This window comes from Leucoraja erinacea, chromosome 13 (assembly GCF_028641065.1).
Source record: "Leucoraja erinacea ecotype New England chromosome 13, Leri_hhj_1, whole genome shotgun sequence".
Taxonomy (NCBI): domain Eukaryota; kingdom Metazoa; phylum Chordata; class Chondrichthyes; order Rajiformes; family Rajidae; genus Leucoraja; species Leucoraja erinaceus.
This window is the reverse complement of record NC_073389.1, coordinates 12381369-12405252: the sequence shown is the minus strand read 5'-3', so window position 1 is coordinate 12405252 and position 23884 is coordinate 12381369. Positions and strand designations below refer to the sequence as shown.

The following is a 23884-nucleotide window of genomic DNA, read 5'->3' as shown; positions in this document are numbered from 1 at the left end:
CCCCGGCCTGCCTCTGTTCTAAATGTTTTTTTTTCCTCACTAAGCCCTTGATTTTTGCTTTGGCTATCTTTTCCACAACACGTATCAATAACTGCTTGTGGTAATCAGACCTTCAGCATTTAGGGGATTGAAAAGCTTTGGCTTTTAGCTAAATTCCATTGGAAACTTGCCAGTTTAGATTTTACGATTGAACTGTATATCTATGATTATCACTTAGATTCCTATGTTTTTCCTTTGCTGCCCTGGTACCCCTCCCCCTCAAAATCCCTCTACATTAGGTCAGAGAATCTGACAATGTTTTTCACTCATTCAGATCACACACCAAAGGTAAGTTGCATTCATAGATCAAACTCAAAAGAGACAAGCAGGCATTTTTATTTACATTATTTAGCATTTAATTTTTAGTCCATGGAGGTTGTTTCTATTAGGAAGGAAAGTAACTAATATTGTGTTGCAAAAGAATAAAGCTCTTCAGAAGAATTTGGAAGATCCTCAAAGAAGTGCAAATGTATAATGTGCATCCAGCAATGCTAATGTTCATTACACTTCAAGGTTCATGAATGCTTCTTATTAGTAATAGGGAGAAATACTTCTTGGCATGTCTTTGCTACATATATAATGAGAATTTTAAAGTGGCTCAATTGCTGAATTTCAGTCGAGAAAAGACAGGAGCGCGTTTGAAATTTCTCCCTGCTACTCTTATGGTGAAGCCAACCCATTTAAAGTAAAAAGTTTAATGCTTCCATTGAAATAGCGAGGGATAAATCACAATGAAATTTCAATGATTCGTACATTTGTTTTCCACAATAATAATTTAAAGAGTGAAAAGGAAGGAATTGCAGATGCTGGTTTAAACCGAAGATAGACACAAAAAGTTGGAGTAAATCAGCGGGTCAGACAGCATCTCTGGAGAAAAGGAATGGATGGCGTCTCGACCCGAAATGCCACCCATTCCTTTTCTCCAGACATGATGTCTGCTTCATATAATTTAAGGATACGGAAAATAGATAGCTCAAATATATCTTCTAAATCAGGCCTCTACAATTATTGACAGAAAAATAAATAACTGTAATTATGGAAACTTACAGTGAGCAGACCATAAAACAAGTTAAGACACATTTTTCAGTGAATTTTCTAGACTGTATATGACAGATGGTTGGGTTTGATAATTAGACAAAACGAAAGAATGTATACAGTAAAATACAAACTGGCGGACAAACTCAGCCGATCGTGCAGCATCTATGGAGGGAAATGGACAGACGGTGTTTCGGATCGGGATGAGTCTGAAGAAGGGACTGAACGCAAGACTTCCTTTTCCTTCCACGGATGCTGCCTGTGCTACTGAGCTCCACCAGCACCTTGTTCTATACTCAAGTTTCCAGAATCTGTAGTCTCTTGTGCCTGAAAAAATAATTGCAGAGTAGTTTCAAAAGTTACTTCTCTTTCCTACATGAAGCCTTATCATACACAATCTATTTTTTAAAAGAATTCCAGTATGTAAGTATGATACCTAGTTTTAAATTTGAATTCACCATAGTGCTAATATTTAGGTCAATGAATGAAAAGCATGTCAAAGCATAAGCTGAAATGAATCCTGCAAACTGAAATATGATTTTCATTTGCAAGCATGCAGATTTGTTGGGTCAAAGGGCCTGTTTCCATGCTATATCTCTTGTGAGTTGTGAGGTTTTTTTAAACTCTTTTTTACGATTTTCTCCTTTTACATAAATAATTAATTGTAGTGGAAAGATTACATAAGGTGTTTGTAAAGATTCAAAGTAAGTGCTTCTTTAATGAACAGTTTATAATAATGGCTAGACTTTATTGCATTATTGATTCGTTCATTTTAGAGAAACAGTTTGGAAACAGACTCTTCAGCCACTGATTCCGTGCTGACCAACGGTCACCCTTACACTAGTTCCTTCCTACACACTAGGGACAATTTACAGAAGCCAATTAACCTACAAACCTGCACATGTTTGGAATGTAGGGGAAAACCCACGCATCACAGGGAGAACGTACAAATTCCATACAGACAGCATCCGTACTCAGGATCGAACCTGGGTCTCTGGAGCTATACGACAGCCACTCTACCAGTGCACCACTGTGCCACCCTTTTCCCCATCTTTCAGATTTTGTAAACCTTTGATATGTGGACATGATAGAGCTTTCAAGTAACAAATTAATTTTGCAATATTGTTAAATTCATCTTTCCAGCTGAGGGATGTTGCCGCAAGGTATAATCCCTGAACATTACCATATGCTCACAATTGTACAAAATGGTTTATGATAAAATAATCCACTGAGTGTTTCAGAAGCTAATTCAGTGTGTTTAAATGCAACTTTTTTCTTCGAGACATGGTTATTTTAAAAAGCATTATTTCCTTATTTCCTTTTGCAGAGCACAGAACAAGTAACAGCATTTTGCCGTGGTTTGCATGAATTAAGCCCACCCGACATGACATCACAACCTTTGGAATCTTTACCGCACCATATACCATCTCGACAACTCACTGATGCAGACAAACTGCGCAAGGTTATTTGCGAGCTGGTGGAAACAGAACAAACATATGTAAAGGTGAGAGCACAGGAGAATTTAGTAATTAGAATCCCGTTTTTCATGAAATTTGGCTCATTCCCTTTAAAATGTCAGTGACGTAGACATTGGGCTTCCGTGTAAATTTTTTCTGTTCCCCTTAATGTGCAAGGTGGCAAATGTTGACATAATAGTGAGGCTGTATGATTGGAATTAATGTCTGCAGCTTGGGGAAATAGAAAAGCAGTGATGACTCTGCTGCCAATTGTCATTCAATAATTCACTGGATGTATTCAAGAGAGAGTAAGACTTAGCTCTACAGGCTAACGGAATTGAGGGATATGGGAAGCAGTTACGGGGTACTGATTTTGGATGATCAGCCATGATCATATTGAATGGCGGTGCTGCTTGAAGGGTCGAATGGCCTACTGCTGCATCTATTTTCTATGTTTCTATGTTTCAATGTAACTCAATTGTAAATCAAAATAGAAAGCAGGATATGGTCTGTATGGACAATTTCTCTTGAGAAAAGGTAGAGTGATGACATAACAGATGTCTTTACAATTATGAAGGGGTTTGATAGAATTTTATGTGAAGAATGTCAATGTATTTAAGGGATTGCTGGACTAATATATGAGAGAAGGGAAATGAGGGTTATACTGAGGTTCCTCTGAAGAAAGATGGAGGAGAATTGAGTAAAACAGAAATGAAGTGGACATAAAAAAGCTGGAGAAACTCAGCGGGTGCAGCAGCATCTATGGAGCGAAGGAAATAGGCAACGTTTCGGGCCGAAACCCTTCTTCAGACTGATCGGGGGCGGGGGTGGGTGGGGACAAGAAAGGGAAAAGGAGTAGCCAGAAGGCTGGGGGATGGGAGGAGACAGCAGGGGGGCTGAGGAAGGGGAGGAGACAGCAAGGACTAACAAAATTGGGAGAATTCGATGTTCAACCAATTCTCCCAATTTTGTTATGAACATCGAATTCTCCCAATTTTGTTAGTCCTTGCTGTCTCCTCCCCTTCCTCAGCCCCCCTGCTGTCTCCTCCCATCCCCCAGCCTTCTGGCTACTCCTCCTTTTCCCTTTCTTGTCCCCACCCACCCCCGCCCCCGATCAGTCTGAAGAAGGGTTTCGGCCCGAAACGTTGTCTATTTCCTTCGCTCCATAGATGCTGCTGCACCCGCTGAGTTTCTCCAGCTTTTTTGTGTAACCTTCGATTCTCCAGCATCTGCAGTTCCCTCTTAAACAATGAAGTGGACATAATGTCCTGTATCTATACCAGGGGTCGGCAACCTTGTTCTGCATAGGAGGCATGTCTGTGAGCGAATGACGGGCCATACCTACCACATGTTCAGATAGATCCCGCCCCGGATGGCAGGCATCAAATCAGGTGTTCACATAGATCCTGCTCCTTCGAGGACGCCACCCGGAGCACTGGACCCTAGTTAAGGGCGCCCATGAACATGGTGAACCTACGAACCATTGCCTTGGCTTTGTCCTGAAGGAGGTGGCTGCAATACTCATACTCACTCGTCCCCGGCCTATTGAAAACCCTGATCCCGACACTGAAGCCCAGGCACAGAAGGTGCGCGGCCATGCCGGAGGCTTTGCGCAGGATGCGGTACAACCAGAGCTCGGCCCCGCTCGGGTGCTCGGCGGCTCCGCAATTGCGGCCGCCAGCGCAGGCCTCCTTGCGTCACCATGCCCAGGAGGTGCTGGAGATGAAGGAAGTCTGTGAACCGGATGACTATGGGAAAAAAAACGCCTGCGGGCAGGATGATTTCGGGTTACGGGCCGCATTCGGCCAGGGGATCGTAGGTTGCCGACCCCTGAACTATACTGTGTAATCTATTGGATACTTAGTAATTTATAAAATTAAAATTATTTTATGTTCTGTGCGTAATTCATCTGAGGTATTTTAATCATACAAGTATATTTGTATTAACTTTGTGATTTTTCTTTAAGCAAAAAAAAAATATTTTAATAAACATTACAAGACTTTAATAGACATTATAGATGTACAAGACATTGGTGGTGCCACATTTACAGTATTGTGTTCAGTTTTGGTCACCCTGTTATAGGAAAGATGTTGTTAAGCAGGAAATGGTGCAGAGAAGATTTACGAGGATGTTGCCAGGACTCGAGGGCCTGAGCTATCGGAAGGGGTTGAACAGGCTAGAACTTTATTCCTTGAAGTGCAAGAGGATGAGGGGTCATCTTATAGAAGTGTATAAGATCATGAGAGGAATAGATGGGGTAAATGCATAGTCTTTTACCCAGAGTAGGGGAATCAAGAACAAAGGGACATAGGTTTAAGGTGAAGGGGGAATGATTTAATAGGATCTCGCAGGGCAATTTTTTTACACTAACGTTGCTAAGTATATGTAATGAGCTACCAGAGAAGGTAGTTGGGGCAGGTACTAGCTCAATATTAAAAAAAAACATTTGGACAGGTACATGGATAAGATAGGTTTAGAGGGAAATGCAGACAGGTGGGACTAGTGTGGATGGGCATGTGGTCGGCATGGGCATGTTGGGGCAGAAGGGCCTGTTTCCACACTGTATAACTCTATGATTATAAGCGGGGTCACTCTTTTCACAGGCACATGCTGAATTGCCAATATATTCTGCTGTAGTGAATGTATAAAACCATTTTGAAAGAGCAATTTGAAATATTGCAGAAGCTTATATTACAAAAACATGTTGATTTCCCTATGAATGCCGGGTCTGTTAATTATTACAGTTACAACCTCGTAAAATCAATTGCAATTATTTTGGTTTCATTTTGTTGGAATCAAGGGATAGATTTGTAAAGAGATCAAATCTGGTGATGTGTCAAATCACGCCCATTCTTAAACCTTTGTTTTGACTGTGAAAGGATGTGAAATGCTTTTTTGTACATCTGCTTAACATCTGATTTGTTCACAGGATCTGAATTGTCTCTTGGAGAGATATTTAAAACCACTGCAGAAAGAAATTTTTCTTACTCAAGATGAGGTAATATATTTCAAGCAAATATTCTGATTAAAATATCTCGTTATTTATATTTATCTCTCTATAAACATTGTTTGTTTGCTGCTCGTGTTTCAGCTTGATGTACTTTTTGGAAACTTGAGAGAAATGGTTCAGTTCCAAGTGGAATTCTTGAAAACGCTAGAAGATGGTGTAAGACTGGTTTCAGATCTTGAAAAATTGGAAACGGTTAATCAGTTCAAGGTAAGATTGTTTCAGAAAAAATGTAGGATCGGAATCAATTTTCTGATTTCTATAATCAATCCAGCACTAGAACAGGCCCTTTGGCCCACAATGTCTGTGCTGAACACGACACCATGACCAACACCTATCCATACCCTTCACATTCCCTCCATATCCATGTGATTAAGTCTTAAACCCCATTATCATATCTATCTCCTGCTGTTTCTGGCAGTGCATTCCAGGCACTCACTGCCCTCTGTGTAAAAAAAACTTGCCCATCTCACTTCAAAAGATACGCCCTCTAGTATTTGATATTTCCACCTTGAGAAAAAGGTTCCGATTGTCTATCCTATCTACCTCCTCCTGCATTCTCTATTTTCTATGTCCATTCTATAAGTTGCATATGACTTCCTGTCTCTTTCAATTTAGTTTAGAGATACACTGCGCCTCCCCCTTTTCCCCCAAAACAGTGGCCCAGCAACGACCAGAAACGATCCCTGCTGAGGACATGTCACCCATCCGTGTTCCAGAGATCCTACCCGTAATTACTAAAGACAATTTACATCTAATATAACAAACCACTCCCTCCGCTTAACCTACAGAACCTGTAGACGTCTTTGGGAGTGTGAGAGGAAATCGAAGATCTCGGGAAAAACCCACACGGTCACAGGGAGAGTATACACACTCCGTACAGACAGCTCCTGTAGTCGGGATCGAACCTGTGTCTCTGGCACTGTAAGCGCTGTAAGGCAGCAACTCTACCACTGTGCCCAACAAGGGTTTACTTTAAACGGACCATAATGGAGGAAGTAGAGTCCGGATCGAACCCTGGTCTCAGTAGTTGTGCTACTGAGCCGCCCTGCTGAGTGGGCAATATTGGGCAATGTCTTTGACATAAGAAGCAATGCTTTAATGACCTTTCATCTGAATCTAAAGGTCGATATATAACAGGTTTAAGCAAATACAAAGGCTGGGAAAGTGAGCAGTAGGTACGAGCAGTGAGGGTCTATGATATGTTAGAGATTACATGAGAAAAGGGATGGCAGTTTTTCAAACAGGATTGATAATACAGGTGCACATCCTTTTATCCGGAGTTCTGGAAACCGAAAAACTCCGAAAACCGGCCATTTTTCCCCAGGATGTCGTCTGCACACCAAAGCTCGCGTTCGGCGCCAAACTTGACCCTAAACGACCCACGGTCAACTCAGGTCTGTACTACTGTAATTAAAGTGTTAAACTTTAATTCTTAGTCCCCTACCTGGTCGGAGAGGCGGGGAGCGGTCAATGCCTTACCGGGTCGCCGTGCAGTAAGCTCCGCAGCGCTGTGGCCGCCAACTCCCAGCTGGGGCTGCGGGCGTCCGGCCGCGGGCAGCGCCGGTTGTAGCTCCGTCCCGGCAACTCTACCCCTGGCTGCGAGGCGCTCCAAATCCACCGCCGCCGCCCGCGGCCGGACGCCCGCAACCCCAGCTCCGCGAATGTTGGGAGTCGGCGGCGTCGCAGTGCTGGGATACCAGCGGGGAGCGGGCAATGCCATACCGGGTCGCCGTGCGGTAAGCTCCGGAGCGCTGTGGCCGCCGACTCCCAACATTCGCGGAGCTGGGGCTGCGGGCGTCCGGCTGCGGGCGGCGCTGGATTTGGAGCGCCTCGCAGCCAGGGGTAGAGTTGCCGGGGTCAGAGCTCCAACCGGCGCCGCCCGCGGTCAGACGGAGCCCCCAGCTCCGCGATGTTGGGAGTCGCTGACCAGGTAGGGGACTAAGAATTAAAGTTTCCCCCTTTACACCCCACCACCACCACATAAAATCCCTCCAAACTAACTGACTAACATTTATGCAATGATTTACAATGATTCCCCGGTCTCCAGGGAGGAGGCAGCCGCTCCAGACTTTTCAAGCCGCCCGCGTACCTACCTAATCTACGCTAAAAATCTTCCATTCGGAAATCCGAAAATGTCCGAAATCCGACAAGTGTCTGGTCCCAAGGCTTTCGGATAAAAGGTTGTGCACCTGTACAACAAAAAAATATCAAAAGATGGGTCTAATGCTGTTAGCTGTAAAATATAGCAGCAGAATTAAGAGTTTGTACATCCTTGCATCTGTGGAACCAAAGAGTATGTGGTAGCTCTTGCTGGTATCTGGAGAGCAAGAGATGTTGAAAGAGGAGAAGCGGCAACATTGGAAGCCCCATATGATCGGCAAACAAGTTATCGGAATGCATTTCTGGTATCATCCTTGCAAGTCTATTTTGTAGCCACACCTCTGCATCTGCATACAATACTCCAAGTGTAGTCTAATGGAAAATTAATCTGTTTTGCATAACGTCATGCTTCTCCATCTTTCTCTGAAAGAAATGAACCTAAGTGCTTGCCTTGTTTTTTTTATGTCCTTGTTAACTTGTATTACTATTTCTGGCAAATGTTATATTTATATTCTGAGATCTGTATCTAATTTGAATGCTTATTATCCAAGCAATGTAACCTTTGTAGCAAAATTCTATGGCCCGCTATATTCTGTGTAGAAATGTAATTGCTAGTTAGATTCCTTTATGACATTTTTTTAATGGTTTGTGATTTCTTGATTCTCTCCTTGTTTCTTATTATATTCTACTCAGACTTTGGTGTCATGCCTAAGTTAAAAATTAAACTTTTGATTTCAAAGTCTAAATTCTTAAATATGATGTGCTGATACATTTGAGACCCCACTTTCCACTTTCTGCCATCTTAAGTAGCTACTCTTCATCCAAACCTTATGTTTTGTCTTGAAAGCAATGACCTGTCTATTCCACTGTCTCAGTATGCTGTGATCTTAATTATTATTTACCTGTTACATAGCTTCTACTCAAATCACATTAAATAGGATCTACTCAAAGTCCTTTTTGAAATACAGCAAAGTACATCCATGACATAACTCCATCTCCATCCAAATTGGCCCTCAAAATATTCATAAGTGTACAAGGTTAATTCCCGGGATGGCGGGACTGTCATATGCTGAGAGAATTGGGCGGCTGGGCTTGTATACTCAGGAGTTTAGAAGGATGAAAGGGTATCTTATTGACACGTACGATTGTTGAGGGTTAGGACACAGTTGAGGCAGGAAACATGTTGCCGATGTTGGTGGTGTCCAGATCCAGGGGGCACAGTTTAGGAATAAGGGGTAAGCCATTTAGAAGGGAGATGAGGAAACACTTTTTCACAGAGAGAGTTGTAGGTTTGTGGAATTCTCTGCCTCAGAGGACAGTGGAGGCCGGTTCTCTGGATATTTTCAAGAGAGCTAGATAGGGCTCTTAAAGATAGCGGAGTCAGGGGATATGGGGAGAAGGCAGGAACAGGGTGGATGATCAGCCATGATCACATTGAATGGCAGTGCTGGCTCGAAGGGTAGAATGGCCTGCTCCTGCACCTATTGTCTATTGTCAGGTTAGATTTATCAATGCTACTTCACTTTAAGGAAAATAACTGATTTACAGTCAAGTTGTGATTATTCTGATTGTTAGAACTTTTTGGATGATGGAGTGGGGAAGAATAATGAATTAAAGGAGTAACTTGCACAGATATCAAAGGTAGACACAAAATGCTGGAGTAACTCAGCGGATCAGGCAGCATCTCTGGAGAGAAGGAATGGGTGGCGTTTCGGGTAGAGACCCTTCTTCAGACCCTTCTTCAGACTCTTCAGAGTCTCGACCTGAAACGTCCTTCTCTCCAGAGATGCTGCCTGACCCACTGAGTTGCTCCAGCATTTTGTGTCTACCTTCGATTTAAACCAGCATCTGCAGTTCTCTCCTGCACATTTTGCACAGATATCATTTAGATTGAGGAGCAAATTGTGAATTCATGTTTCACAACGATAAGCGACATTTGATATATGATAGTGCCATTTAAGAGACTTTTGGATAGAAAGCCACAGGCCAGGATGCTGGAAAGTTGACCAAAAGCATGGTTGATAAGAATATCACTAAAACCTACCTAATAGAGATTTAGTAAAGATGTATCAGGCAGGGAAGCTGAATGTGGGGAATGCAAGGTTTTGAACAAGACAATGGAAGAATAATCCTTGAATGTGGGAGTGGGTGTCAAGCTACAGGAAGCTTCACTGTTATGCAGGAATGAGGCCATAAAGACCTTAAGCCCCGTCCCACGATGCGAGTTCACCCAAGAGCTCTCCCGAGGTAAAAAACAAATCACTCGTGGTACCTCATCACAAGTATATTTTTACTCTTGGAAATTTTTCACGCTGTTGAAAAAAATTCACGAGTTTCCGCGTTTCCCGAGCACCTGCCATTAGCATTACGACCCACTACGAGACATCCACGAGCTCTGACGAACCCGCTACGTACATTCTACGTACTTACCATGAGTTTGATTTGTTTTTAAACTCGGGAGAGCTCTTAGGTGAACTCGCATCGTGGGACAAGCCCTTTAAGACTGCAAGAATTTGTTTCTGTGTTAAAAGTAGAGGAAATCAGTTTACGTTATGTTTGACGGGTGAGTGGCGGAGAATGGAGTTTTATGAAAGGAAGACACAGGCAAAGAAAGTAGATCAGATGTCATCTATCTGGGTAAAATTTGTAATCATCTGAATGCTGCAGAAGTAGCACAAGTTTTCAGAGGTCGATGGATGTAGCAATGAGCTAAAACAAGTGATAGGAAAGGTTTGAACATACTATAACATTTCACTAACTGGAACTGCACTAATCAAGCTACTAGGTATGTATAGCAGAAACAGAAGTAGGCCATTCATTCCTTTGCCGCTCCTCCATCATTCAATAACATTGTGGTTGAACCTTTACTTCAGTGGCACTGTCCTGTACTAACCTCATATTTGTTTCCCTTAATATCAAAAATCTAGTTATTTTTTTTGAATATATTCAACAGCTGAGCCTTGAGACTGCCTTATGGGCCTGTCCCACTTGGCGATTTTTTAGGCAACTGCCAGCGACTATCGTGGCAGGTCGCCAAAAAAACCAGCAACAACCTATGTCATCCTGGCGACAACCTACAACAGCACCGTGTCAGGAGAAGTCAAGCTACGCTCATTGGCATCAAACCAAACCCACTGTCGGCAAAAAAATTTCGGCATGTTGAAAATTTAGCGGCGACCAAAAAGATGTTACAACTTTTTGCGCAACTGAGGAGACTACTACCGGCGACCACCAGCGAACATGTGGCAACAAAGTAGTCGCCTGTAGTTGCCTAAAAAAATCACCTAAGTGGGACAGGCCCATTAGAATTTGAATTTGATTCCTTTATTCCTAGATAGAGAATTTTAAAGGTTCACTGAGAAGGTGAAGACATATTTTCTCATTTCAATCCTGAATATCAACATTGAGCTTGAGACTGTGGCCTCTGGTTCTAGTTACTCCAATCAAGCATCTTAAAATAAAATCTAAGAATTTGAAAATATTTTATTAAGATGATTTCTTCTTCTAAACTCTAGAGCATGGATCTGTATTAATCTCTCTCATAGGACAGTGCACCCATCAATATCAATAAAAGAGGATTGGACTTTATTATCTTCCTTCATAGTGAGGAATGTGGGGAATCCGCTGTGGTGGACTTTTATGTAGTTGTGTGCCTTGTGCGTTTTCTTTAGTATGGCTGTATGGTAATTCGAATTTCACAGTACCTTAATTGGTACATGTGACAATAAACTAACCTTGAAACCTTGAAATATCCCTCTCCCAACCCATCCCCATCCCAAAAATCAATCCAGAACATTTTCATTGCAAGTGCTGTATATCTTTACTTCGTAGGGTCGAATCATACACAATGTTCCATTTGTTGTTTCACCAGGCACTTATGCAATTGTAGTCTTTACTCTGTTATATTCAATTACTTTTGCACTAAAGGCTACCCCATTTGGCTGCATATTAATTGTTGGTGATTAGTATACAAGAACAACAAAGTCCTTTGGAACACCTAAACTTTTTAATCCTTCAATATTCAAAAAAACGTTTTTTTACCACAGGGGGTGACTTCACAATTTCACCCCTGGTTTCATCTATTTACATAGCTAGTCCATATTTCCTCCTCATAATTCTTACTATCACCCACCAAGTATCATCTACAAACTTGGATATATCACAAATGTTGTCTTCATTCAAATCATTAATATCGTTTATAAATGACTGGATTCCCAGCTCCATTCGCTGAAGCACCCACTGGTTTCAACATTCATTCTGAAAAAGCCCTGCTCAAGAGGGGTCTCAACCCGAAACGTCACCTATTCCTTTTCTCCCAAGTTGCTGTCTGACCCACTGAGTTACTCCAGCATTTTGTGTCTATATTTCCAATTATCCCTACTCTTTCTGTCTATTAACCAATCTTCAAACCAGCATGTTTAGCAGCACAATCCCATGTACTTTAATTTTGTTTAACACCCTCGCATGTGTGACTCACTGAAAGCCAAATCAATATCCAAAGACACCGCATTAGTAGTTTTCTCCTCTGCCCATTGCATCCTGAAAGAACTCTTGACAAAATTGTAAAGCATGATTTCCCCTTTCAGAAATTCGCGATTCTGCCCAAATCCATGATTTTATTTTGTTTAATATCATGGATTCAGATGATCAAGTCCAAGCATTCATTACCATTAATTGTCCTCTAACATTCTTTTTCTTCTCCACATTCACCGTAGATCTGTTGTACGCCACTATTTCTATGAAATTGTTTTGAGTCTGTGAAGATTGATAGAATCTTTGCTTCATATTCTGCCTCTTCCTTATTTCCCAAAATAGCTTTTTGTTTCTCAGGAAGACTTTACCCTCTTCTTACATTTTACACTTGATTGTTCTTGTCCCCTTCCCTTATCTTTGGCCTCTACTGAATTCTAAAATGTTCCCAATCATGTTCTTTGTCAGCTTTATAAACCTTTATCTTTGATCTACTGCTGTCTTTAACACGTATTGTCAGCCAAGGTTGGACTACATTTACAGTATTTCCTTACCATATATTTATGAACTCATTCTTTAAATGTTCACTCTACCAATGAATTATTTATTTCTCCTTTTTGCAGAAAGTACTTTTCTCATTAGGTGGTTCATTCCTGTATTATGCTGACCGCTTCAAGTTATACAGTGCTTTCTGTGCAAGTCATACAAAAGTTCCCAAGGTCCTTGTTAAAGGTAATCACACTTTATTTTTTCTACAAGGTTTAGTTTCTATACCTACGTTGTACTTTATCTGAAAACCTTATGTATCTTACACTCAAGAGAAATGTGATGCAGAAAAATTGCAACAGAATTTATTGTCAGGAGTGAGCTGCCCATACTAACTTAAGCAGTACAAACAGAAACTTATGCAACTGTCAATTAACGAGTTGGTGCCACCGGAGTCTTTCTTGAGCAAGTTGCAGCCTTATCAACAGTTTTAAGGCTAGTTAATTCAGATAAGCAGAATTTGAAAGAAGCAACTGAGCAGGTCTTGAATGTTGCTGAGGATGCTGGAAAGGTGGTGCAAGGGGGCACCACCACTAATGGCAGAGGTGGGTCCTGTTCAGCCCCTGAGGGTTGCACCTCCACATGCAAGGACCAGTATTCTCATGGGTATGTTTGTTTGTGCAATCAAATGGCATGCAGTTAATTACAGGATGAGGTTAAATTAGCTTGATAGGATCATGGGAAGCTGAGTAAAGATTCAGGAGGTAGATAAGCAGAACTGGAAATGAAATCAGAAAATTAGTAAGCCAGTTTGAAAAGTAAGAGAATAGACATATGAGCAGTCTGTAACCGCTTGATGAAATATATTAAATGTAAAAAGAAATGTAAATCAAACAAATGAGTGGAGGACTTTGAGAGCAACAAGGGAGTGTATAAGAGCTGTTGCAAAAGCAGTGCTCAGAGAGGAGTGAGGCAGATTTTTTTAAATTCCTGAACACAGTAGTTTCAGATGAGGTGAGATAGTGATTTTTAAAAAAAGTGACAATATTGGTTGATGAGGCAATCACAACTGTAAGAAGGATTGGTACGTTAGCGGAATTGCTAAACAGGAACTATATGGGTTGAGCTGAAGAAATTAAAAGGGGGCGTTGTTGGGAGGGAATTTTAGAAGAGCAAATTTGTAGCCGCATTTCCGACTGCTCCAAAAGCATTAAAAGAGTAACAGTGAGGGATTTCAATTACTCTAATATTGAGTGGAAAAAAAGTCAGTGCAAAAGACCAATGATGATACAGAATTCCTAATATGCTTTCAGAAGGACATTTACAGCTAGATGGTAGCAAGTCCACATAAGGTGGGCAATTCTAAATTTAATTTAAGGGAATTAAACTAACTAGGCAGGTGAAAGGCATACCAGTGGGTTGACTTTTATAGAGATCATAATATGGTGGGATGTACCACAGTTATGGAGAAGGACAAAATTAAAATAGGAAATTTTACTGGACTGAATAGCGATCCAGCAAAAGTGAGCTAGATTCAGATATTTAAAGTCAATGAATTAAAATGAGGGATTTAAGAACATTTGAGTGTTCGGTGTAAACTTTCTTGCAAACTACAAAGCGAGACACTGTAAAATCTAGAAATCCTTTGATGGCGAGGTACACAAATTAACCTACGATCAGGCAAAAAAAAGACACTGAGCTCAGTTCAAGAAAAGGTCAAGAAGTGGATAGGACGTGTATACGTAAATACGTAAATGGTTGGGGGGGGAGGATGTGGTGAAAATATATTGGCTGAAAAAATCAAAGAAAATCCTGTGTATATATTAGCATGAGCATAATATTGAAATATATCCACACAATAAAAGAGCAAGTATTCAGAGATCTATTGTAATAGATTAAGAAGGAGGAAATTGTGGAGAATCGCACTCCATTCTTTTAATTGTCTCAGGCTTCCGGAATGGTGCTGAAAAGTTAGATGATTGCTGACATAATACTGTTGTTTAATGGCAGAGGAATGGATAAACCAATCATCTTTAACAGAAGATTGTATCTGATTAACTTTATTGAATTTTTTGAGGAGGCAACAAGAAGAGGCAATGAGGGCCGTGCATTTGATGTAGTCTATAAGTATTTTAGTAAGGCTTTTGGCAAAATATAGTCCCATGGATTTCCAAGCTCAATGGCTCATTGGTAGGAAGCTAAAGATAATGGTTGCACCTTTTATGACGTTTTCTTGGGACTTTTAAATGTAGTATATTATTTTTACATCTTACTTATTATTTCATTTGTGTTAAGCCAAGATAAATCCAGCTTTTAAGGCCTTCCTGGATGCCCAAAATCCGAAACAGCAGCATTCATCAACTTTGGAGTCCTATCTGATCAAACCTATTCAGCGCGTCCTGAAGTATCCCCTTCTTCTGAAGGAGCTGATCACTCTTACCGATCCGGAGAGTGAGGAACATTACCATTTAACAGGTAAGATATCCTCCCTGGCATTTACTTGTTTGCAGGTAGGAATAATTTTTAGTTCTGTCGTGGTTCGTTGCTGCTGTGCATCATTTGGAAACCAGAGAGAGAGAAAAATACTGGCAGACATTTTAGTGATGGAGCTGTGACGGTAAGGAAGGGGAGAAAACACCACGGTGGCGTTGCACAGTGGCACACTAGTAGAATTGCTGCTTTACAGCACCAGAGACCCGGATTCGATCCTGAATACAGCGCCGTCTGTACAGAGTTTGTCCATTCTCGCTGTGACCGTGTTGGTTTTCTCCGAGTGCTCCAGTTTCCTCTCACATCCTAAAGACGTGCAGGTTTCTAGGTTAATTGGCTTCTGTAAATTGTCCCTAGTGCATTGGATAGAACTAGTGAACGGTGATCGCTAGTCGACACTGACTCTGTGGTCAAAGGGCCTGTTTCAACGCTCTGTCTAAACTAAACTAAATTAAAGATGATAGATTAATGGTTGATAAAAATAAAATGTCAGGAAACAGATTTCTTGAATAGCTGCAGTTTCTCTTAGTCTCACATGCTTTTGGATGGCCTTTTAGATGGTGAAAGCCATTAAGGTTAGGAAAGAGAGTCAAGTCAAGTCAAGTCAAGTTTATTTGTCACATACACATACGAGATGTGCAGTGAAATGAAAGTGGCAATGCTCGCGGACTTTTGTGCAAAAAGACAAACAACAAAACAATTCAACAAATTGGAAACACAATCTGATCAAACATATTCTTTTCCTGAATAATAAATAATCTGAAGGAAAGCTGTTCAGTAGAGTTACCGTCCTGGTGAGATAGGAGTTTAACATTACCAATTAACAGGGGAAGAATCCTCCCTCTCACCTCTACTTCTTTGCAGGCAGGAATAATTTTTGTTCTGTCGTGGTTCGTAGCTGCTGGCAACATTTGGTTGCAGAGGGTGGAAGGGGTCTGGCATGATTTTTTATTTGCTCTGGAGTTGCACCTCCTGTTGTATAGTTCCTGCAGGGGGGCGAGTGAAGTTCCCATAGTGCGTTCGGCCGAACGCACTACTCTCTGCTGAGCCTTCTTGTCATGGGCAGAGCAATTCCCAAATCAGATGGTAATGTTCCCGGATAAGATGCTTTCCACCGCCGCTGCGTGAAGCACTGGAGGATCCTCGGAGACACTCTGAATTTCCTCAATTGCCTGAGGTGCTAAAGTTTCCTGCCTTGCCTTACAACGTGCAGGTGAGGCTAGGTGTGATGGCTTCTGTAAATATGTCCCTCGTGCATTGGACTAGAGATATTTAAAAAACAGTTCACCCTATCCACAGGATCCCTATTTATCCTCAATGGAGTGTACGTCCTCGGATGATGTGCCCTCCTAAAGTCCATGATCAGCTCCTTTGTTTTTTTGATGTTCAAGAGGAGGCTGTTATCCTGGCACCAGAGTGCTAGATCAGCCACCTCCTCCCGGTAGGCCTTCTCGACGTTGTCTGAGATCAGGCCAGTCAAGGGATAGCTGGCCTCTGATCACTTCTTGTAGACACAATATGTAGATGGTTGAATGTAATGATACAAACAGATTTTGAGGTTTCGGAAGGAGAATCCCATTCTTTCCATTCTCTCATCCCATTCTTTGCTCCACGTTTTATCGTTGTAAGCCTCAAGAAAGAACATCAACAATATTAATTTTAAAAACTATGTTTATTAAAACAATAAAATAGTAGTAAAACAACAATAAAACAATGAGTCTCTTGCCCTTCTTCTGCATGTTGGGAACTCCTTCACAATGGCATGGCCAGCTCCCAGTCAATGGAGAGGTTCCGTGAACTCACTCGCAGCATGCACTTACAGAACCAATAAGCCCACACTTCTGTCCTAATCTACAAACAACAGATATCAAAATACTGGAGTAACTCAGCGGGACAGCAGCATCTCTGGAGAGATGGAAAGGGTGACGTTTTGGGTCGAGACCCTTCTTCAAACTCGACCCGAAACATCACCCATTCCTTCTCTCCAGAGATGCTGCATGTCCCAGTTACGCCAGCATTTTGTCCCAGTCTCTGTTACGCCAGCATTTTGTGGCTACCTTCAATTTAAACTAGCATCTGCAGTTCTTTCCTAAACAACTGATATCAGCTTCTTTAGGAAAAATACCAGCTTCTCTCATACATTGTCAAAGTTATTTATGATACTAAGGTATTTACTGTACTAGGCACTAAGCTAATCCAAATGTTTAAGAAAGAACTGCAGATGCTGGAAAAATCGAAGGTAGACAAAAATGTTGGAGAAACTCAGCGGATGAGGCAGCATCTATGGAGCGAAGGAATAGGTGATGTTTCGGTCCGAGACCCTTCTTCAGACTAATCCAAATCATCTTTTATAAAAAAGTCTCATCCCCTTGTTTGCTCCATGTTTTACCGCTGTAAGCCCCAAGCCATTATTATTTACATATAATTACTCCAGGCACATGCCGTGAGTAATTACTCAGGGTAGGCATTAAGTCGGCTTTAAAAAAAATCTTAAACCGCGCATGCGCAGTTTGTTCTCCTCTCCGTAAGCTGTCAGTCGACTTTTATAAAGTAATTTGTCTTCAAAAGCCATATCTCTTAATAAAGTACCGTATTTACCGGCAATGAAGAAGCACCTGCGTCGAAGACGCACCCCCATTTTGAGTTGCTAAATTTTGAAAAAAGGCTGGCGGAGCATAGAATTTACTACGCTCAAAAAAAATAAAATAAAAATGAAGAAAGTCACAATTCAATTTGTCAAATGCTTACAAATCTCCTCCTTCTGAATGACTGAATGGGTGGAGGGTTATGGCAGGTGGAGAGATGGTGAGGAAAACGGGAGCACACTGGGACACGTTGAATCAGTTGTGATCCTATTGAATGACAATATTAGTTCAAGGGACCACTTCAGGCCCGGGTCAGCGCGGGCAGGAGCGTTGAGAAGGAGGGGGTCGGGGATCATGCCAGCAACTCACCGCATTGTGGCCGGGGAGGGAAGTAGCTCGGGTGGCTGCGAGCGGCCGCCATGACCTCAACGCCTTCTGCCGGCCCGCTCACCCCTGGCAGTGCTCTCCGTCTGAGCACCTTACTCCTGCCGCTCGCTGGCCTCACTCATGTCAGCCGCTTCCCGCAAATCCTTAAATTCCGACTGCCGCTGGGAGCAGGACATGGCCTCACTTGCTGCGCTGGGTGACACTACATGGCATTTACTGCCCCATCCGTGTCTTTGAATGTAGACCGGACAGTGAGGGGACCAGCTCAAGAGCGGATCAGCGGGTGATGGATAACAGGTCAGCGGGCGGTGGAGCTTACTCCTGTGTCAGCGCGATCAAGGGACCAATTGAGGTTACTCGCGCTGACACAACGGTAAGCTCCAACAGTTAACAACCTAACTTGGTTAACAACCTAACCTTCGGCCTCCAAGACACAGGTAAATATTCGTGCCTTATTTTGGGGTTTAAAAAAAAGCGTCTTCATTGCCGGGAAATACGGTATTTAAAAACATATTTAAACAAAGAAATTTACTTACTACATTATTTGTACACAAACTCCATTCTTCTCTCTTTGTTTCTTAAGATACTCTTAAGACAATGACAATCCATGTTTGAAAAACCCGCCAAAGAAACTTGTGCTGCGCATGCGCAGTAAACTGCTGCGCAGCGCATGCACGTACTCCACGGTGCAAAGGCAGAATTTCAGCTGCCTTCAGCACCCCTTGTCAATGAAGGCTTGAAGCGGCATCGCGGCACGTAAGCTGCACATACTTTCGCGTATTACATGTACTGTGGATGAAAGGCACGGGAGAATTATGCCTACCTAAGACATCGATCTCTTAGGTAGGCATAATTCTCCCATGCTTTTACTATTTATATTTAATAATTACCATTTTATAATTTTAGTCGGGGTAGGCACACTGCCTACTTTGCCAACCCTGATGGCACGTGCCTGAGTTACTCCAGCATTTTGTGTTTATCCTCAACAAGTTTGTTGCTTGCTTGCTCAGCCTGGGTGCTGTTAGCTGGCCATTTCAGTCACAGGTATGTTTTAACCCTTACATTACACTGGGTCTGCCAAATAATCTATTCAAAAATCCATTTTAGGAAACTCGCTGCTTCAGGAAATTAGGAAATTTAGTGCTGCTCAATTATAAACTTATTGAACTTTCACTTCTTGGTCGTGAGCCGTGCACTTGGGCGACAGTAGTGATATTTGCCACATACTGGATATTGTCCATCTTGTGCTGCATTCATAAATAAACTGCTTCACTTTCTGTAAAACTGCAAATCTTGCAGATGGAGTCATCAAATATATTCAAGGTGGGGATTAACAAATATTTGAGGGAATCAAGGGAAATGCTTACATACAAACAGGCTGGGTCTTGCTAAAGCTGGTCAATGTGAATCAAGGAGGAACTGTAGAGATTGCACTCCTATTTTATTAACATTTTCCTTGATTCCCTCAAATATCTCTAGCAAGACCAGGCCTGTTCATATGCAGTGTCAGGGACAGTTTGTCTCTGCGCTGCAGTTTTGTATTTTGTCCATGTTTGGACCAAGGTTGTAATGAGATGTGTAAAAAGTCTGGAATAATTGATTGAATAATGAGAGACTGAATAATTCTGGTTAAACCAAATATGACCATTGGTAGGAATTGGTTTATTGGCGAGTAAGTGTTGTGTGAAGGCACTATTGACAATAAAATTTTCAAATGATACTGTAACCTCAATATACTTTATCCCAATCTTTTGTATGGAAAAGATAAATTGCATTGCACATTGTTAGTAGTTGCGTGAAAGTCATGTAACTCTATGCTGTACTTTTTTTGTTTTATTAATGAAGAATTCCTTTACATAGGAACTCCAATTTCAGTAGCGTTTACGGTATCTATTTCTCTTGCAGAACATGGTGCTTGTTATATATGAACAATGTATTTAGTGGATTGCTGATACATTTTGGGCTGGATATTTTGTCAATATTGTGTATGAAACTATTGATAATTGTTACAATAGCTTTCCTCCTTTCTTCTAAATAAAGAAGGTTGTTATTTAACAGTGTTAGACTATGTATGAAACTCAGCCTTGTAAGTGAAGTCTTCACTTCTCTACTTTGTTTATGATACCTGTATATGGGTTTCTGCTTAAGTAAGGTTTACAAGCAGAGGGTGGCACGGTGGCGCAGCGGTAAAGATGATACCTTACAGTGCCAGAGACCCGGGATCGATTCTGACTACAGTTGGTGTATGTACGGAGCTAGTACCCACCGTGACCGCGTTGATTTTTCTCCGGGAGCTCCGGTTTCGTCACACATTCCAAAGACATACAGATTTGTAGGTTAATTGGCTTTGGTAAGAATTGTAATTTGTCCCTAGTGTGTAGGATAGTGCTAGTCTCCTGGGATGGCTGGTCGGGCTCCATCCCTTTTCCTATCCCTTTTCTTATCCATCGACATGTTTGTCTTTTTCCTCTTCTAATCTCTCCTTTCCCCACTTCCTGATTCACCATTCTTATCTGGTCCCTCTCTGTCTGCCCTTCCCTTTATCTATTTCTGTCTCATCCCCTGCCATGGTGTAGCTCATTCGCCCCCTCCCTCCCACCTTCCATTTCTAACAACCTTGAACGATCTGATTTCTAATGTGCAATGTCACAGACAATGAATATTGTCAATTATAATTATTTATGCCATGCAAAATTATTTTCCTTTTACTCCTAAAAGCACTATTTCAGCATAAGCCAACTATACAAAGTCTCAGCTGGGGATCTGATAAATGACAACAGATTGAGTCTTCTTACTCTGTGATCAGCTGCTCCTTGAGGTACCAAGGTCTAAGCGGAAGCTCAGAGGGGATAGAGCCTTTTCTGTTGCTGCTCCGGCACTCTGGAACACCCTGCCGTTGCACATCAGACAGGCCCCCTCACTGTCCATCTTCAAATCCACCCTAAAAACTCATTTTTATTCTCTGGCTTTCGACACTGGCTGAGACATTGCTCCTGTTTTTAGTGCTTTTAATGTCTTTTAATTTTTACTGTTTTATAGTCCTTTGTTTTACGATTTTTTTAATGGTTTGTAATAACTTCTTGTCCATGAGTTCTCATGTACAGCACTTTGTGGCAACTGCAGTTGTTTAAAGTGCTTTATAAATAAAGTTATTATAGTTATTATTATTATTATCTGCCATAACTTAGATTGAGCGATTCCAAGAACCTAATGTAATGGTTGATTCAAATACTTAAATAGAAGTTATGAGCTTAGTCTCAAATACTCACAGCCGGTGGTTCTTTTAATTGATTATTATAATTTACATCCTCCTAACATTGACTAGACCACCCCACCATGAATGCAGCCTGTGTCTCAGTGGTCAATCCCACATACCTATTATGTGACCAGGGCACTCGTTTCTGACTTAATGTCTGAAAAGTTATCGTTCAGTGACCAAACTTTGCGGGCTGTTATCACCTGTCAACCCAACTTCCTCTCTGCCTGATAATTCCATGATCGCTTTCACCACCGGTTGCATATCTTGCTTGTCAGATCTCCAGGCCACCAGCCTGTGACCGCACAAGAGTTTAACTTGAACGGTGTTATCTCTCTCTACCTTTCATCTGTTTCATGTTTACCTTAGTGCAATTACAATAGATGACAGATTAACCATTATGTTACATGTTATGTTGTAAAGTACATCATAAGCCTCTGTGATTCTTTCCGCTCACACCCAACATGGCCACTCACCGCCACTACCGCATTACTATCTTTATCCTTGTGTAAGCCATTTCAAATATCATTCTGTTTTATGTTTGTCCGTCTTTGCATAAAAGAGCATTGATGGGGAAAGTTCTGGCCTTATCAACATTTTCAAGAGCTCATGAATGGTTTCATTTGGGCAGTTATCTGAGCATTAATATTACCAAAGACTTTTTGGGATTATACAGTCTTGGTGGAATCAAAGTTACTACTTTTTCAGCTTGTTTAGATTTCCTTCAGAGCTTGTTTATAAAGGTTAATTGCGGAGGTCCTTGGTTCCTCTCTGCATGTATTAGGCATGAATTTCCGTACATGAAATGCCACATTGTTCCCAAAGAGCAAGATATTTATACAATTGTGGGTCTCAATGAGCCTAACGTGCAAAATGAACGTATGTGACGGCATAATTGCAACCTTGTAAGAAAGTATGTTGCATATTGCTATCACACTTTCAAATGTGAGATAGCAAAAGTACAGGGGCAGCATGTTCCTGTAGGGTGAAGGGCAAGACTGGCAAGTTTGGGAAACAATGGTTCAATAGTGCTTTTATTGTCACGTGTACTAACGCACAGTGAAATTCTTTTTCACTGGTTGATGAGAGATGTTGAGGCTTTGGTCAGGAAAAAAAGGAGACACACATCAAATTTAGACAGTCAAAATCACGTGATTCCCTCGTGTAAAATGTTTAGGACACTTAAGGCAATCAGGAGGACTAAAAGAAGATAGGAAATAGACCTAACAACCAATGGAAAGGAAGATATTTTATGTATATTCAGTAAAAGGGTGACCAGGGAGAGATTAGGTCCCCTTAAAGATCTGCATGGCCATCTTTGTGTTGAGCCACAAGAGATGGGGGAGATATTAAATGAATATTTCTCATATTTTTTCCCCATGAAAGCTAAGGAATTTAATCATAGTAGTGGTCTTAGACCATATACGATTTACCAAAGATTCGGACCCTGGAAGAAGCTAGGGTGGAAATTACAGAAGCCTTTGCAAAGATATTTGCATCATCTTTAGCTACAGATGATATTCGAGAAGACTGGAGGGTACCTATGTTGTATTTAATTATTTAAGAAGGGCTTCAAGGATAATCCATGGAGCTACAAGCCAGTGAGTCTGACGTCAATGGTGAGAAAGTAGTTGGGATTCTTAAGCACAAAATTTACCATCATTTGGATAAGCACGGATTAAAGATAGTCAGCATGGTTTTGTATGTGATAAATTGTATCTCACAAATCTGATGAGTTTTTCAAAAGATCTCCAAGAGGATTGAAGAGGGAAAGGCAGTGGGCGTTGTCTTTATTGACTTTAGCAAGGCTGACAACAAAGGCTTGTCTGGAAGGTTAGATTGCATAGAATCCAAACTGAGCTAACCAATTGTATTCTGAATTGGCTTGGAGGAAGGAGTGAAAGGGTTGTAGTGGAGAGATGTTTTTTTTGATTGGAGGCCTATGACCAGTCGTGTGCAGAAAGAGTCGCTGATTCATCGATTATTGTTTGTTATGTACATTAATGATTTGGATGGTGATATAGTTAACATTGTTTGTAAATTTGCATATGACCACAAAATTGTTAATATTGTGAAAAGTGAGGAAGTATTTCTAAGTTTACAACAGGATCTAGAACACTTGGAAGGTGTGCCCAAGGGATTAGAATTTTACTCTGTCAAGTGTGAGGTGTTGTACTTTGGTGTGTCAAACTAGGGCAGGAAAATGGTAGAGCCCTGGAGAGTGCTGTTGGGAGAACCGAAAGATCTATGATCCCTGATCATAGCTGAGAAAGCTAAGGAAGTGGAAACAATTTAGAGGGGTATGGGCCAGGAGCAGGCAAATGGGATAAGCCCATAATGCCAACTTGATTGATATGGACAAGGTAGGCTGAAGGGCCAAATTTCATGCCGTGTATTTCTTTGACTCTCTGTCTGTCCTCCCAATCCACTGCAGTTAGTTTGACAGTTGTAATTTTGATATTGTTTGCACTGTTGGCAACCAAACAAAAGTCAAGGAAGAAGCTGATGCTGGACATCTAAAATAAAAAACAGACTCGGCTGGAATACTGAGCAGGCCAAGTGTATGCGT

The 23884-nt window shown here is 41.5% G+C and overlaps 1 protein-coding gene across 4 annotated transcripts in view; it reads left to right on the top strand.

The window, feature by feature from the left end:
- The window catches only part of tiam1a (TIAM Rac1 associated GEF 1a), a 236524-nt gene that overhangs the window by 198300 nt on the left and 14340 nt on the right, over positions 1 to 23884 (top strand). For all 4 annotated transcript variants that reach the window (XM_055644487.1, XM_055644490.1, XM_055644488.1 and 1 more), the window contains 5 exons: positions 2402 to 2578; positions 5461 to 5529; positions 5623 to 5748; positions 12735 to 12843; positions 14893 to 15072. In XM_055644487.1, coding sequence (XP_055500462.1) covers positions 2402 to 2578; positions 5461 to 5529; positions 5623 to 5748; positions 12735 to 12843; positions 14893 to 15072 — 661 coding nt within the window. The remainder of the gene's footprint in view (positions 1 to 2401; positions 2579 to 5460; positions 5530 to 5622; positions 5749 to 12734; positions 12844 to 14892; positions 15073 to 23884) is intronic.